General features: G+C 44.4%; 1 protein-coding gene across 3 annotated transcripts; it reads left to right on the plus strand.

The window, feature by feature from the left end:
* Window positions 1-772: 772 nt before the first annotated feature.
* Window positions 773-11,025, plus strand: LOC148479177 (E3 ubiquitin/ISG15 ligase TRIM25-like). Of its 3 annotated transcripts, none has more exons than XM_088454817.1 (2): window positions 773-1,787; window positions 10,997-11,025. In XM_088454817.1, the coding sequence occupies exons 1-2, from the start codon at window positions 773-775 to the stop codon at window positions 11,014-11,016; spliced, it is 1,035 nt and encodes a 344-aa protein (XP_088310943.1). In that variant the 3' UTR covers window positions 11,017-11,025. The 3 variants fall into 3 exon arrangements, with proteins under 3 accessions (XP_088310943.1, XP_088310942.1, XP_088310940.1); XM_088454816.1 differs by lacking the exon at window positions 10,997-11,025 and having other exon boundaries at window positions 773-1,049; window positions 1,182-2,359; XM_088454814.1 differs by lacking the exon at window positions 10,997-11,025 and having other exon boundaries at window positions 773-1,005; window positions 1,132-2,359.
* The last annotated feature ends 4,834 nt before the right edge of the window (window positions 11,026-15,859 follow it).

A 15,859-nucleotide genomic window follows, 5' to 3' on the forward strand; every position in this document is an offset into this window, starting at 1 on the left:
ACGCGCAGGTAGTTCCAATAGTCGTCCGAGTTGTTCTCCTTGATCTCCATCAGCAGGGACATGTGAGAGTGGGTATCCCTTTGTAGAAGCCACTCCTTGGTCCAGCATGCTCTCGTCCTTCTTCGCTGGGCCCTCTTCCTAATCTCCCGACGGTTATTTTTTTCATACAAGATACAAACTACCTCTGTAAGAAAATAATTATATGAGGGGATATACGACTCTTTCTGATATTGAATGGGACATTAGAAATCCTTGAATTATTTTAGTTTGGTGGATGGTGATTGTGAATACAAGAAAAGTATTTAATGTCTGTGTTCCCACTTTATGAAATTTGTTTTTGAAAGGATTATATAGGAATAAGAACATTAATAGCAGCGCTATTATATGTCACTTGTTCTCCCTTCCATGTTTGGAGCAGTAGATTGAACTGTTCATTTGTGAAAAACTTCTGCAGCTTTGGAAGCGCTTTAATTGGAGTTTTCTATGTAGAACTAGATGTGTACTGGTGACCAGCCAATTGCCCGTACACATACTGCTCAACCAGGCTGGCAAATTTATATGCCTGCCCAGCTGTGATGTCAGTGCAGACACATTGCCTTTGTATGCACTTACCAATCAGTACATAAGTCAGTCTAGTGTGTACCCAGCTTTACTGTAACTGAGCCTGTGGCTATAATCTGAGTCAGCTCAGCCTCGCCCTGTGTGCAGAATGTGACCACACTGGTATCTGAGTGTCAGAGTTCACTTTCATTTCTCTCTCCTGCTGCCAGCGATGGCGTCTGCTGATCTGGGACAGGAGCTGGTCTGTTCCATCTGCCTGAGCCTTTATACAGATCCTGTAACCCTGAGATGTGGCCACAACTTCTGCCGGGGCTGTATTGATCGTGTGCTGGATACACAGGAGGGGTCTGGAGTTTATAGGTGTCCTGAATGCAGAGCAAAGTTCAAGAGGCGTCCTGTACTGATACGGAGCATAAACCTGTGTAAAATAGTGGGGAGTTTCCTGTCTCAGCCAGATCAGGAGGAGACTGGGATCTTCTGCACTTACTGTGTGGACTTTCCTGTGCCTGCTGCTAAATCCTGTCTGCTGTGTGAGGCTTCTCTGTGTGATAAACACCTGAGAGTACACAGCAGTTCAGCAGAACATGTCTTATCTGATCCCACCACTTCCCTGGGGAAAGGGACATGCTCCGTCCATAAGAAGATCCTGGAGTATTACTGCACTGAGGATGCTGCCTGTATCTGTGTGTCCTGTAGTTTGGCTGGAGAACATCGGGGACACCTGGTGGAGTCGCTGGATGAGGCCTCCAAGAAGAAGAAGAAGAAGGATAAGCTGAGAAATGTTCTGCAGAAACTGAGCACAACGAGAGCAGAGACTGAGAAAAGAGTCCAGAGTCTGCAGGAGTGCAGGAGAGAAGATCAGGGAAAAGCAGCTGGTGTAACAGAGACAGTCACTGCCCTGTTTAGAGACATCAGGAGACAGCTGGAAGACCTGGAGAAGAGAGTCCTGAGTGAGATCTCCAGGCAGGAACAGCGCGTTTCACTCTCAGTCTCTGATCTGATCCAGCAGCTGGAAATAAAGAAGGACGAGCTGTCCAGGAAGATGCGTCACATTGAGGAGCTGTGTAACATGTCTGATCCAGTGACTGTCTTACAGGAACCAGACACAGGTGACTTGTGTGATACTGAGGACACAGAGAGACATGATAACCAGGTCCGTGGTGCAGGAGATCTGGATGTGGGTCTCATCTCAGGGAAATTACACACATTATCTGATATAATAACAGGTATAAATACAGGGATCTATGTGCAGGAACCTACAGACATATTACTGGATGTAACCACAGCTGGTAATAATATACAGATATCAAGTTATAGAAAAACTGCATCATGGTCACAGATAAAGCAGAATCACCCAGTAACACCAAAGAGATTTCAGTGTAGTCAGATAATAAGCTCCAGGGGATTCTCCTCAGGGCGACATTACTGGGAAGTGGATGTCAGTACATCAGTGTGGTGGAGGGTGGGGATGTGTTATCCCAGTATAGACAGGACAGGAGTTCAGTCATACATTGGATATAATAACAAGTCCTGGTGTGTGTGTAGGTATAATAATCAGTACTCAGTGATACATGACAGTACAGAGATCCGGTTACCTGATAATATCCCCTGTGACAGAGTGAGGATATACCTGGATTATGAGGCAGGACAGCTGTCCTTTTATTCTCTGTGTGACCCCATCAGACACTTACACACCTACACTGCCGCCCTCACTGAGCCCCTTCATGCTGCATTATGTGTAGTGGGAGGTTGTATAACTATATGTGGGGGAGTCAGTGGCTGGAAGAAATTACCATAAGAATCTGCCCAGAGAAATCTCTCCTCTGCACAGGGAGAGAAATATAACTGGTAGGACCATTAGCCAATAGAATGAAGCATTAGGTGGGGCTACAACTGAGCCCCTTCCCCTGTGTAACCACATGACTGGATGTTCCCATGTTGGTGTGTTAAAAATTTTCATTATAAATCTATAAATATACATCTCTATGGGGGTTTCCCGCCTCTGACTCTCTGACAGCTGTGATTGGTTGCAATATCTGTCTGTCAGCCAGTGCGCACCATATTCATAGTTGCCAAGTCCGCTTATACAAGCGGAATTGGGCTTCTTTTCTTTGCAAGTTGCTTCTTTTTTTTGAAAGCAGCTTATTGCTTGTTTTTGGGCATATTTTTTTTTGTGCAGAAAATATCTGTAACCAACAATGACTGACCAGTAACACAGTATCTCATACATAGTAACACAATATCTCATACACAGTAACAATGACTGACCAGTAACACAGTGTCTCATACACAGTAACAATGACAGACCAGTAACACAATGTATCATACACAGTAACAATGACAGACCAGTAACACAATGTATCATACACAGTAACAATGACTGAGCAGTAACACAATGTATCATACACAGTAACAATGACTGAGCAGTAACACAATGTATCATACACAGTAACAATGACTGACCAGTAACACAGTATCTCATACACAGTAACAATGACTGACCAGTAATAGTGTCTCATACACAGTAACAATGACTGACCAGTAACACAATGTCTCATACACAGTAACAATGACTGACCAGTAACTCAATGTATCATACACAGTAACAATGACTGACCAGTAACACAGTATCTCATACACAGTAACAATGACTGACCAGTAACACAGTGTCTCATACACAGTAACAATGACTGACCAGTAACTCAATGTATCATACACAGTAACAATGACTGACCAGTAACACAGTATCTCATACACAGTAACAATGACTGACCAGTAACACAGTGTCTCATACACAGTAACAATGACTGACCAGTAATAGTGTCTCATACACAGTAACAATGACTGACCAGTAACACAGTGTCTCATACACAGTAACAATGACTGACCAGTAATAGTGTCTCATACACAGTAACAATGACTGACGAGTAACACAATGTCTCATACACAGTAACAATGACTGAGCAGTAACACAATGTATCATACACAGTAACAATGACTGACCAGTAACACAGTATCTCATACACAGTAACAATGACTGACCAGTAACACAGTGTCTCATACACAGTAACAATGACTGACCAGTAATAGTGTCTCATACACAGTAACAATGACTGACCAGTAACACAATGTCTCATACACAGTAACAATGACTGAGCAGTAACACAATGTCTCATACACAGTAACAATGACTGAGCAGTAACACAATGTATCATACACAGTAACAATGACTGAGCAGTAACACAATGTATCATACACAGTAACAATGACTGACCAGTAACACAGTATCTCATACACAGTAACAATGACTGACCAGTAATAGTGTCTCATACACAGTAACAATGACTGACCAGTAACACAATGTCTCATACACAGTAACAATGACTGACCAGTAACTCAATGTATCATACACAGTAACAATGACTGACCAGTAACACAGTATCTCATACACAGTAACAATGACTGACCAGTAACACAGTGTCTCATACACAGTAACAATGACTGACCAGTAATAGTGTCTCATACACAGTAACAATGACTGACCAGTAACACAGTGTCTCATACACAGTAACAATGACTGACCAGTAATAGTCTCATACACAGTAACAATGACTGACGAGTAACACAATGTCTCATACACAGTAACAATGACTGAGCAGTAACACAATGTATCATACACAGTAACAATGACTGACCAGTAACACAGTATCTCATACACAGTAACAATGACTGACCAGTAACACAGTGTCTCATACACAGTAACAATGACTGACCAGTAATAGTGTCTCATACACAGTAACAATGACTGACCAGTAACACAATGTCTCATACACAGTAACAATGACTGACCAGTAACTCAATGTATCATACACAGTAACAATGACTGACCAGTAACACAATGTCTCATAGACAGTAACAATGACTGACCAGTAACACAGTATCTCATACACAGTAACAATGACTGACCAGTAACACAATGTATCGTACACAGTAACAATGACTGAGCAGTAACACAGTGTCTCATACACAGTAACAATGACTGACCAGTAACACAGTGTCTCATACAAAGTAACAATGACTGACCAGTAACACAATGTATCATACACAGTAACAATGACTGACCAGTAACACAATGTCTCATAGACAGTAACAATGACTGACCAGTAACACAGTATCTCATACACAGTAACAATGACTGACCAGTAACACAATGTATCGTACACAGTAACAATGACTGAGCAGTAACACAGTGTCTCATACACAGTAACAATGACTGACCAGTAACACAGTGTCTCATACAAAGTAACAATGACTGACCAGTAACACAATGTCTCATACACAGTAACAATGACTGACCAGTAACACAGTGTCTCATACACAGTAACAATGACTGACCAGTAACACAATGTCTCATAGACAGTAACAATGACTGACCAGTAACACAGTATCTCATACACAGTAACAATGACTGACCAGTAACACAATGTATCGTACACAGTAACAATGACTGAGCAGTAACACAGTGTCTCATACACAGTAACAATGACTGACCAGTAACACAGTGTCTCATACAAAGTAACAATGACTGACCAGTAACACAATGTCTCATACACAGTAACAATGACTGACCAGTAACACAATGTCTCATACACAGTAACAATGACTGACCAGTAACACAATGTATCATACACAGTAACAATGACTGACCAGTAACACAATGTCTCATACACAGTAACAATGACTGACCAGTAACACAGTGTCTCATACACAGTAACAATGACTGACCAGTAACACAATATCTCATACACAGAAACAATGACTGACCAGTAACACAATGTCTCATACACAGTAACAATGACTGACCAGTAACACAATGTCTCATACACAGTAACAATGACTGACCAGTAACACAATATCTCATACACAGTAACAATGACAGACCAGTAACACAATATCTCATACACAGTAACAATGACTGACCAGTAACACAATATCTCATACACAGTAACAATGACTGACCAGTAACACAATGTCTCATACACAGTAACAATGACTGACCAGTAACACAGTGTCTCATACACAGTAACAATGACTGACCAGTAACACAATATCTCATACACAGAAACAATGACTGACCAGTAACACAATGTCTCATACACAGTAACAATGACTGACCAGTAACACAATGTCTCATACACAGTAACAATGACTGACCAGTAACACAATATCTCATACACAGTAACAATGACAGACCAGTAACACAATATCTCATACACAGTAACAATGACTGACCAGTAACACAGTATCTCATACACAGTAACAATGACTGACCAGTAACACAGTATCTCATACACAGTAACAATGACTGACCAGTAACACAGTATCTCATACACAGTAACAATGACTGACCAGTAACACAGTGTATCATACACAGTAACAATGACTGACCAGTAACAGTGTATCATACACAGTAACAATGACTAAGCAGTAACACAGTGTCTCATACACAGTAACAATGACTGACCAGTAACACAGTGTCTCATACACAGTAACAATGACTGACCAGTAACACAGTATCTCATACACAGTAACAATGACTGACCAGTAACACAATGTCTCATACACAGTAACAATGACTGACCAGTAACACAATGTCTCATACACAGTAACAATGACTGACCAGTAACACAATGTCTCATACACAGTAACAATGACTGACCAGTAACACAATGTATCATACACAGTAACAATGACTGACCAGTAACACAATGTCTCATACACAGTATCAATGACTGACCAGTAACACAATGTCTCATACACAGTAACAATGACTGACCAGTAACACAGTGTCTCATACACAGTAACAATGACTGACCAGTAACACAGTGTCTCATACACAGTAACAATGACTGACCAGTAACACAATGTATCATACACAGTAACAATGACTGATCAGTAACACAGTATCTCATACACAGTAACAATGACTGACCAGTAACACAATGTCTCATATACAGTAACAATGACTGACCAGTAACAGTGTATCATACACAGTAACAATGACTGACCAGTAACACAGTGTCTCATACACAGTAACAATGACTGACCAGTAACAGTGTATCATACACAGTAACAATGACTGACCAGTAACACAGTGTCTCATACACAGTAACAATGACTGACCAGTAACACAATGTCTCATACACAGTAACAGTGACTGACCAGTAACACAATGTCTCATACACAGTAACAGTGACTGACCAGTAACACAATGTATCATACACAGTAACAGTGACTGACCAGTAACACAATGTCTCATACACAGTAACAGTGACTGACCAGTAACACAATGTATCATACACAGTAACAGTGACTGACCAGTAACACAATGTATCATACACAGTAACAATGACTGACCAGTAACACAATGCCTCATACACAGTAACAGTGACTGACCAGTAACACAATGCCTCATACACAGTAACAATGACTGACCAGTAACACAATGCATCATACACAGTAACAGTGACTGACCAGTAACACAATGCCTCATACACAGTAACAATGACTGACCAGTAACACAATGTCTCATACACAGTAACAGTGACTGACCAGTAACACAACGCCTCATACACAGTAACAGTGACTGACCAGTAACACAATGTCTCATACACAGTAACAGTGACTGACCAGTAACACAATGTCTCATACACAGTAACAATGACTGACCAGTAACACAATGTATCATACACAGTAACAATGACTGACCTGTAACACAATGTATCATACACAGTAACAATGACTGACCAGTAACACAATGTATCATACACAGTACCAATGACTGACCAGTAACACAATGTCTCATACACAGTAACAATGACTGACCAGTAACACAATGTATCATACACAGTAACAATGACTGACCAGTAACACAATGTATCATACACAGTAACAATGACTGACCAGTAACACAATGTATCATACACAGTACCAATGACTGACCAGTAAAACAATGTATCATACACAGTACCAATGACTGACCAGTAACACAATGTATCATACACAGTAACAATGACTGACCAGTAACACAATGTATCATACACAGTAACAATGACTGACCAGTAACACAGTGTCTCATACACAGTAACAATGACTGACCAGTAACACAATGTCTCATACACAGTAACAATGACTGACCAGTAACACAGTATCTCATACACAGTAACAATGACTGACCAGTAACACAGTGTATCATACACAGTAACAATGACTGACCAGTAACACAATGTATCATACACAGTAACAATGACTAAGCAGTAACACAGTGTCTCATACACAGTAACAATGACTGACCAGTAACACAATATCTCATACACAGTAACAATGACTGACCAGTAACACAATGTCTCATATACAGTAACAATGACTGACCAGTAACACAATGTCTCATACACAGTAATTGACCCATATTCTCTAAGCTAAGCTATATTTTTCCTACCACAAATCACAGAGGGTTATAAATCTTTCCATATTTTGTTTTTTTAATAAAGTCTCCTTTAAGTACGTATGTAACAATAAATTGTTCTGTTTAAAATGACTGTCATTGTTTTTATCTGAGGTTCCCTTTACTGCACAAGTGTTACAGTGTCACAAAGTGTGGTCTACAGCTGTTATAGAACAAAGTATTTAGGTGATTTACTCTGAATTATTATAGGGGTGACGTGTTCCACTATTGCATACTTGGGGGTGATAGGGATCACGCAAATTCACGATTATGAGGAAAATGGAGGCGTATCGCGACCGTTGGGGGTGGGGGGGGAGTGGAGAGGCCAGGTTCTCCGGCTGACAGAGATTTCCTGGCCTCTTTCACTCATCTGTGGCGGCCGGCTTACGAGACTCCATGGCCACTCAGCCAGCCGAAGGACACGCAGATGATCTGATGCAGCTCGGATCAGTAATGCATACAGGAGGCGTGATGCCTCCTGCTGCATTACCATATTACAGCTATTGCAGTCTGTGCTATAGACCTTACTGTTACAACCTGTGCTTCATACCTCACAGTTCCAGTCTGTCTCATACCTCACAGTTCCAATCTGTGCCTCATACCTCACAGTTCTAGCCTGTGCTTCATACCTCACAGAACCAGTCTGTGCCTCATACCTCACAGTTGCAGTCTTTGCCTCATACCTCCACAGTTCCAGTCTTTGCTTCATACCTCACAATTTCAGTCTGTATTTTATACCTCACAGTTCCAGCTTGTGTTTAATACTAATCAGTTCCAGTCTGTGCTTCATACCTCAGTTTCAGTATGTGCTTCATACCTCACAGTTCCAGTCTGTGTCTCATACCTCGCAGTTCCAGACTGTGCTTCATACTTCACAATTTCAGTCTGTGCTTTATACCTCACAGTGCCAGCCTGTGCCTCACATCTCACAGTTCTAGCCTGTGCTTCATACCTCACAGTTCCAGTCTTTGTCTCATACCTCACAGTTCCAGACTGTGGGCCTGATTCAGACCTGCTCGCAAGCACATAGTGCTCGCAAGCAGGTCGATGGCCGGGCAGTACGCACGCGCGGAGTGCGCACTGCACCTGCGCGTGCCCTGGAGCAAATGAGAAATTCACTCACTCCGGGGCTTGCTACAAACGGGGCGGCTGTCGATGTTGCTCAACAAGTCGCCCCGTTTTGTAGGCGGGTCAGGGGGGTGGCTGGCCAAATGGAGGCGTTCCCTAAGGAACGCCTGGCGTTTGAGGGCGGCCCTACTGACATCACACGTGATGTCAGTAGTGAGCTTCCTGCTGTATTAGAGCAGGAAGCTCACTGGGGCTTGCGCGAACGAGACCCTACCACAAGGGGTGGCTGGTGGTTCCCGAAGGAACGCCTGCCATTTGAGGGTCTCAAAACCGGATAATTGGCGAAGACAGAATCTGTTTGCAATTGGAATCTGCGCAATGCTATCTTGTAAAGGGCGACAAGACTCCATCTTAGAAATAAAATCTCACAGCACTATTTTGTAAAAAAAAAAAGGTACATAGTCAGCCTTCCTCACACACAGGCAGACAGGGTTTAACACAAACAATAACTTATTAGCATTTGGAACCCTATACAAAGCCCATCCTGGAGAAAATCCCTATACCATAACACGACACAATATACTGTGGTGCTATGAGCATTCTTACATAAGAATATAGGAGCTGTGGCAATTGTAATGTAGCCCTAGCTATGGAGCTACACATTTGAGCCCATCTTCAACCCAAAACAGGCCGAATAAACAGGGAGGTTCCGACAGCACAGCTGGGAGCCTCCACCCTGTATGAGAACTAAGGGCCTGATTCAGAGCCGCTGGTAAGCGGCCGCTCGTTCGTTCCGAGCGATGTTTGCCCAACTGCGCATGCGTACGGATCGTAATACGCATGCGCGAAAATCGTTTGTTCACTAAATAGCGAATGCCTGCTAATATGAGTGACAGGAGGAGGCGTATGTGGGTGGTAACAGGGGAAGGTGCTTGTAAACGGGGAGTGGAGATCAGAACGCAGGCGTGCTTAAAGGTCAAAACGGGCGTTTTATGGGTGTGCATAATTAATACAGCAGCGTCACTGACCACGTCACTGGGTTATTTTATAGTCGAACTACTCGCAAATTTGTGGTAGGAGAAACCAACCACAAGAATAGCGAGCAGTTCATACGCTGGTCGATGTACTCGATTAATCTAATAAATAGCGGACATGACGTAGGATGCGAGCGGCCAGGGGGCGTTTTTATAAAAAAAACGACCGCATGTTTTGTTAGCTCGTTCAGACATAGAGGCGGCAACAGACCGCAAAGAGCGAACGGTTCATTTGAATAGCAACCCCCTTTTTCTGAACGAGCGAGCGCAAATAGTGACCGGCTCTGAATAAGGTCCTAAATTCATTGTATAAACACATTTTGCAATTGCAGTTTAAAAACATCAGAAAAATACATGTGTGCTTATGTGTATGTATATATATATATACATATATAGTTACATGTATGTATGTGTGTGCATGTGGCCCATCATGCATGGACTTATGTATATAATATCACACAGACTTATATTTGAAAAGTAGCAAAATTCCCTGCAATTCATACACACAATGTTAAACAGAATACAGTCAGTTTTTTAGTGATCCTTCCCAAAATCATACTGGCATGGCCACACACACACATAGATGCCCTTCCAGCTTAGTGCTGCTCGCTGAGTGCCCCACCGACCCTCAGACGCACAACGCAATTCAGTGCTGTTTCTCCCCGCATTACATTTAAAAGCAATGGTCCCGTAACGCAAAAAGGATAATTATTACTTGGTTTAAACGCAATGTCAGTATATAAAGAAATTAATGTTTTCTGTAACTATGGCTTAGTAAATGACAATTGGACTGTGTTTGGTGCCGTACTGATCTACTCTGTTTCCACAGCGTTCCGGTGGCATCGGTGAGAAGATCAGAATATGCGGCTATGAAATATGAATGTTAGAGAGAATAACTTCTTGAAATGTTGTATGCCATAGTTTAGACTAGATTTATTATGCAGCGGGAAAGTGGACACAATCAGGCTGTTGGAGGCTGGGTTGTGTCTTTGCACTGACCTATGAATTGTACCGTAACGGAAGAAGCAAGAAGAGGAACCAATGAGAACCTGCCAACGTATTCTATTGTATTGCTTATCCCAGTACGGGTATATATGTAAGTGTTCTGAAACAAGATGCCAGTCTGCAGTGTTCCTGTTATGCTGTTCGACGGAGGTCTCATTATTGATGCCGGTAACTGGTCCCAGAGCGCACGCTATGTATTGACTGTACCTTATGACCTAATGTTTGTACAATTTATTTTGCGCTCAATGTTAGATCATAGCGTGGTAACATCTGTACTTTTACCTGAATAATAATCTTTAGCACGTTGGACCGCTATTCAACTGTCTTAGAGGTTTATTAATGGTATAATTAAACACAGCGCTAATTAGCGACATCTTGTGGTTTTAGAAGGTATAGGCAGGTTTTGTCTTAGAGGTTCTAGGCAGGTGAATCTTAGAGGTTTATAGGCAGGAATGTACTAAAGGTTTATTTACGATTCAACAAGGGCGGCCCTACTGACATCACGAGTGATGTCAGTAGTGAGCTTCCGGCTCTATTAGAGCCGGAAGCTCACTGGGGCTTGCGGCAGATGAGACCCTACCACAAGGGTCTCGTCGCAAGCCCAGTGGTCGCGTTGGTCGCAATCATCACGACCATCATCTGGCCGCTCGCAAAAGGGTCACCCACAGCTTAGCGAGCAGCCAGAAGGCCGGACAAAAAAAAAAAACGCCCTTCAGACCTGCGAGCTGCCTCCAGCGAGCGGGTCTGAATCAGGGCCTGTGCTTCATACCTCACAATCTCAGTCTGTGCTTTATACCTCACAGTTCTAGTGTGTACCTCATACATCACAGTTCCAGTGTGTGCCTCATACATCGCAGTTCCAGTCTGTGCCTCATATTTCACAGTTCCAGACTGTGCCTCATACCTCACAATTCCAGCTTGTGCTTCATGCCACTCAGTTCCAGTATGTGTCTCATACCTCACAGTTCCAGCCTGTTCTTCATACTTCAGTTTTAAGCTATACTTTATACCTTGCAGTTCCAGTCTGTGCCTCATACCTCACAGTTGCAGCCTGAGCTTCATACCTAATTTCCAGCCTGTGCATGATACCTCACATTTCCAGTCTGTGCCTCATACCTCACAGTTCCAGCCTGTGCTTCATACCTCACAGTTCCAGTCTGTGCTTCACACCTCACAGTTCCAGCTTGCACTTCATACCTCACAGTTGCTCATAATTCACAGTTTCAGCCTGTGCTCCATACCTTATTTCCAGTCTGTGTCTCATATCTCACAGTTCCAGCTTGTGCCTTATATCGCACAGTTCCAGTCTGTGCTTCCTACCACTCAGTTCCAGTCTGTGCCTCATACCTCTGAATTCCAGTATGCTTTATACCTCACAGTTCCAGTCTGTGCCTCACCTCACAGTTCATCTGTGCCTCACACCTCACAGTTCCAGCTTGTGCTTCATACCTCACAGTTCCAGCCTGTGCCTCATACCTCACAGTTCCAGTCTGTTTTCTACCACTCAGCTCCAGTCTGTGCCTCATACCTCTCAATTCCAGTATGCTTTATACATCAGTTCCAGTCTGTGCCTCACACCTCAGTTTATCTGTGCCTCACACCTCACAGTTCCAGCTTGTGCGTCATACCTCACAGTTCCAGCCTGTGCCTCATACCTCACAGTTTCAATCTATGCTTTATATCTTACAGTTTCAACCTGTATTTCATACCTCACAGTTCCAGTCTGCGCTTTATACCTTATTTCCAGTCTGTGCTTGATACCTCACAGTTCCAGTCTGCGCCTCATACCTCACAGTTCCAGCCTGCACCTCATACCTCACAGCTCCAGCCTGTACTTCATACTTTACAGTTTCAGCTTGTTCCTCATACCTAACAGTTACAGTCTGTGCCTCATACCTCACAGTTTAAGCCTTCGCTTCATACCTTATTTTGTCTGTGCCTCATACCTCACAGTTCCAGCTTATGCCTCATACCTCACAGTTACAGCCTGTGCTTCATACCTCCCAGTTCCAGCTTGTGCCTCATACCTCACAGTTACAGCCTGTGCTTCATACCTCACAGTTCCAATCTGAGCTTCAAAACTCTGGGCTCGATTCAGACCCGCTCGCTAGATGCGTTCACACGCACCCAGCGTATGCAAATCTGGCAAAGGCAGTAGCATACCCACTATGTCTTAGCGTGCGATCGCTCTGTGTATGCAGATGCCCACCAGCTTGTCTTAAGACGCCCACTTGCGCACATCTCTAGGAAGTGTATGCATCAATGGGTAACATCGTGTACCATCGGATGCAATCGCAGACTTGTGGATGACCATACCCTGCCGCAAGCACTGTGAGTGCTTCAGTGTGGAAAACAACCAGGTGACGTGTACTGTGACGCTGCGTCTTACTGATGCACGCCTCTGAAACGGCGTTAAGACACTCAGCCACGCCTGCGTTCACACCTCCACTACTCCCCGTTTCTAGCGGCCAGCCCCTGTCACTACCCACCACCCACAAACGGCTTCTCCTGTCACTCAATCAGCCAGGCTGTCTATGCGCAGCGAGCGAACGCTTCCGGATCGCTCGGTCTGGTTCGCGCACGTGCACTGCGATGCGTACGTATGTGCAGAATGCAAGAAATTGGCTGTGTGCAAACGCAGCCTAGCGAGCGGGTCTGAAACGGGCCCTCTGTTCCATTCGGTCCCTCTTAAGGTGCGTATCCACTAAAAGACATGGAACCGGCGTTGTAATCGTGTGGTCGTTTCCATGTCTGTGATGTGACTACACGGAGCGTTCAGTCGTACAGTTTAAGCACATCCATCATACCCGTACATGCTGAACCTGACATGATCGTCAGGTTGACCAGCATGCACGGGCGATGATAGATGTCGGAAACGACCAGCGGGCACGATGCATGCACGATTTGCACGCGATTGCACAATAACGATGCCGTTATCGTGTAATCGCTTGATAATATCGCTATGTGGATACGCAACTTAACTACCTCACAGTCACAGTCTGTGCCTCAGGACTTCCCACAGTGCTAATACATTTTACTATTTCAGTCTGTGCTACCGCATTCATCACAGCGCTTCTACCTCACGGTCCGTCTGCTAACATTCTCTGCAGTGCCTCATACCTCTCCCATGACAATAGTACTGGAGCATTCTATGCAGTGTCCTAAGAATCACAGCTGCAGTCAGTGTGTACAGTACAGTCTCTGCTTCTACTATATCCTGTACTTCATACTGTGCCCTGCTCCTTGTGCTTCCCGTTGCTACAGGACTTCCAGCGGAACAGGTATGATTTATCGCCGGACGCATGTCGGGCAGTTGGAATCCCGACACCGGCATCCCGGCAGCAGTGGAAATCCCGATTGTCCTCAGGTAAGTATTAGCTAACCTAATTCTACCCCCTAACCCTCCCTTAGGGGTACCTAACCCTAACCCCCCCCAGGTACCTAACCCTAACCCCCCCCAGTACCTAACTAACCCTAATCCCATTTCTAAGTGCCTAAACTTAACCCCCTCTTCCCCGCTGCCTAAACCTAAGTCCCCCAGGGGGGTGCCTAACCCTAACCTCCCCCAATGGGGTGCCTAACCCTAACCCCCCCTATCCCTAGCCTAAACCTAACATCCCGGGGGGTGCCTAACCCTAACCTCCCCACCAGTGCCTAACCCTAACTCCCCCCCTATCCCTAGCCTAACCCAAACCCCCCCTATCCCTAGCTTAAACCTAACCCTCGCCCCCCCCTGCGGCTGACTCAGCACCACATAAGGACGCCCAGGGCTGTACCATAAGCACATCCGTAATACTTAGCAGAATAGCGAAACCATCGGTAACATCGAGTACCATCGCAGCCTCCAGCAGACTTGCACAAGTCCTGACCTTACTCGAGCGCATGCTATCGAGCCTCAGACTGCGTAGGCTGTCGCAGTGAATAATTTATCCACGACCCTGAAACGGTGTGCGAGCGCACTGGCACACCTGCGTTTCCCCGACCACCCCCAGTTACTACCCACAAACGGCACTTTCCTCTCAATCACTCTGCGGTGGGTCTGCGTAGCCTCTGCGATTGCAGTGGCTGGTTCGCGCACGTGTACTGCGATGCATACGCATGCACAGAATGCAACAATCCGCCGAATGCGTGCGTATTAGCAACTGCGATCCTTGGTTTATCAGGCCCAATGTTCAGTAATCGTTTTCAGGATCAGCTGGGCCAGAGTTTATTTACTGTAAGAGTATGTGCTGCATTCAGGATGCAGTACCCCAATGTCACCAGTAACAGTTTGGCAGTATAGAGCAAAGTCACCTATGATACTATAGGAGTGGGACGTGGCTGTTTCATCAATAGTCCCCCCCCCCCCCATAGCATGCAAAATGCCGTGAATTGCAGGTCCATTGGGAGGGGAAGGGGCTAAAATTACAAAAATCTTATAGAATTGCATCATATTGACCCCCCCTCCCTACAGATCCACGATATGCAGTATTATTTTCCCCATCGAGCCGACTTCACTAGGAATTGGGCTAATGCAGTCCACTCTTCCGGCGGACTACCTGAAAATTTGAGAGCCTCCAGACTCTCCTGACCTTGTGGTAGAGTTGGTAAATATGGTTAAGATAAGTGTTCAGATTAACAACTGGGGCAAGCTCTCTGTATTGTGTAGCCATCACTGGAAAGCTCTCCGTGTTGTATGGTGGTCACT

The sequence above is a fragment of the Taudactylus pleione genome, unplaced genomic scaffold (assembly GCF_031769625.1).
Source record: "Taudactylus pleione unplaced genomic scaffold, aTauple2 ptg000634l, whole genome shotgun sequence".
Lineage (NCBI taxonomy): Eukaryota > Metazoa > Chordata > Amphibia > Anura > Myobatrachidae > Taudactylus > Taudactylus pleione.

Excerpts from the sequence above, each read along its gene's own strand:
- LOC148479177 (XM_088454814.1), top strand. The coding sequence starts at position 773 with ATGGCGTCTGCTGATCTGGGACAGGAGCTGGTCTGTTCCATCTGCCTG. Across the intron at positions 1,006-1,131 it reads AAAATAGTGGGGAGTTTCCT|CAGTTCAGCAGAACATGTCT; the intron begins GTCTCAGCCAGA and ends GAGAGTACACAG.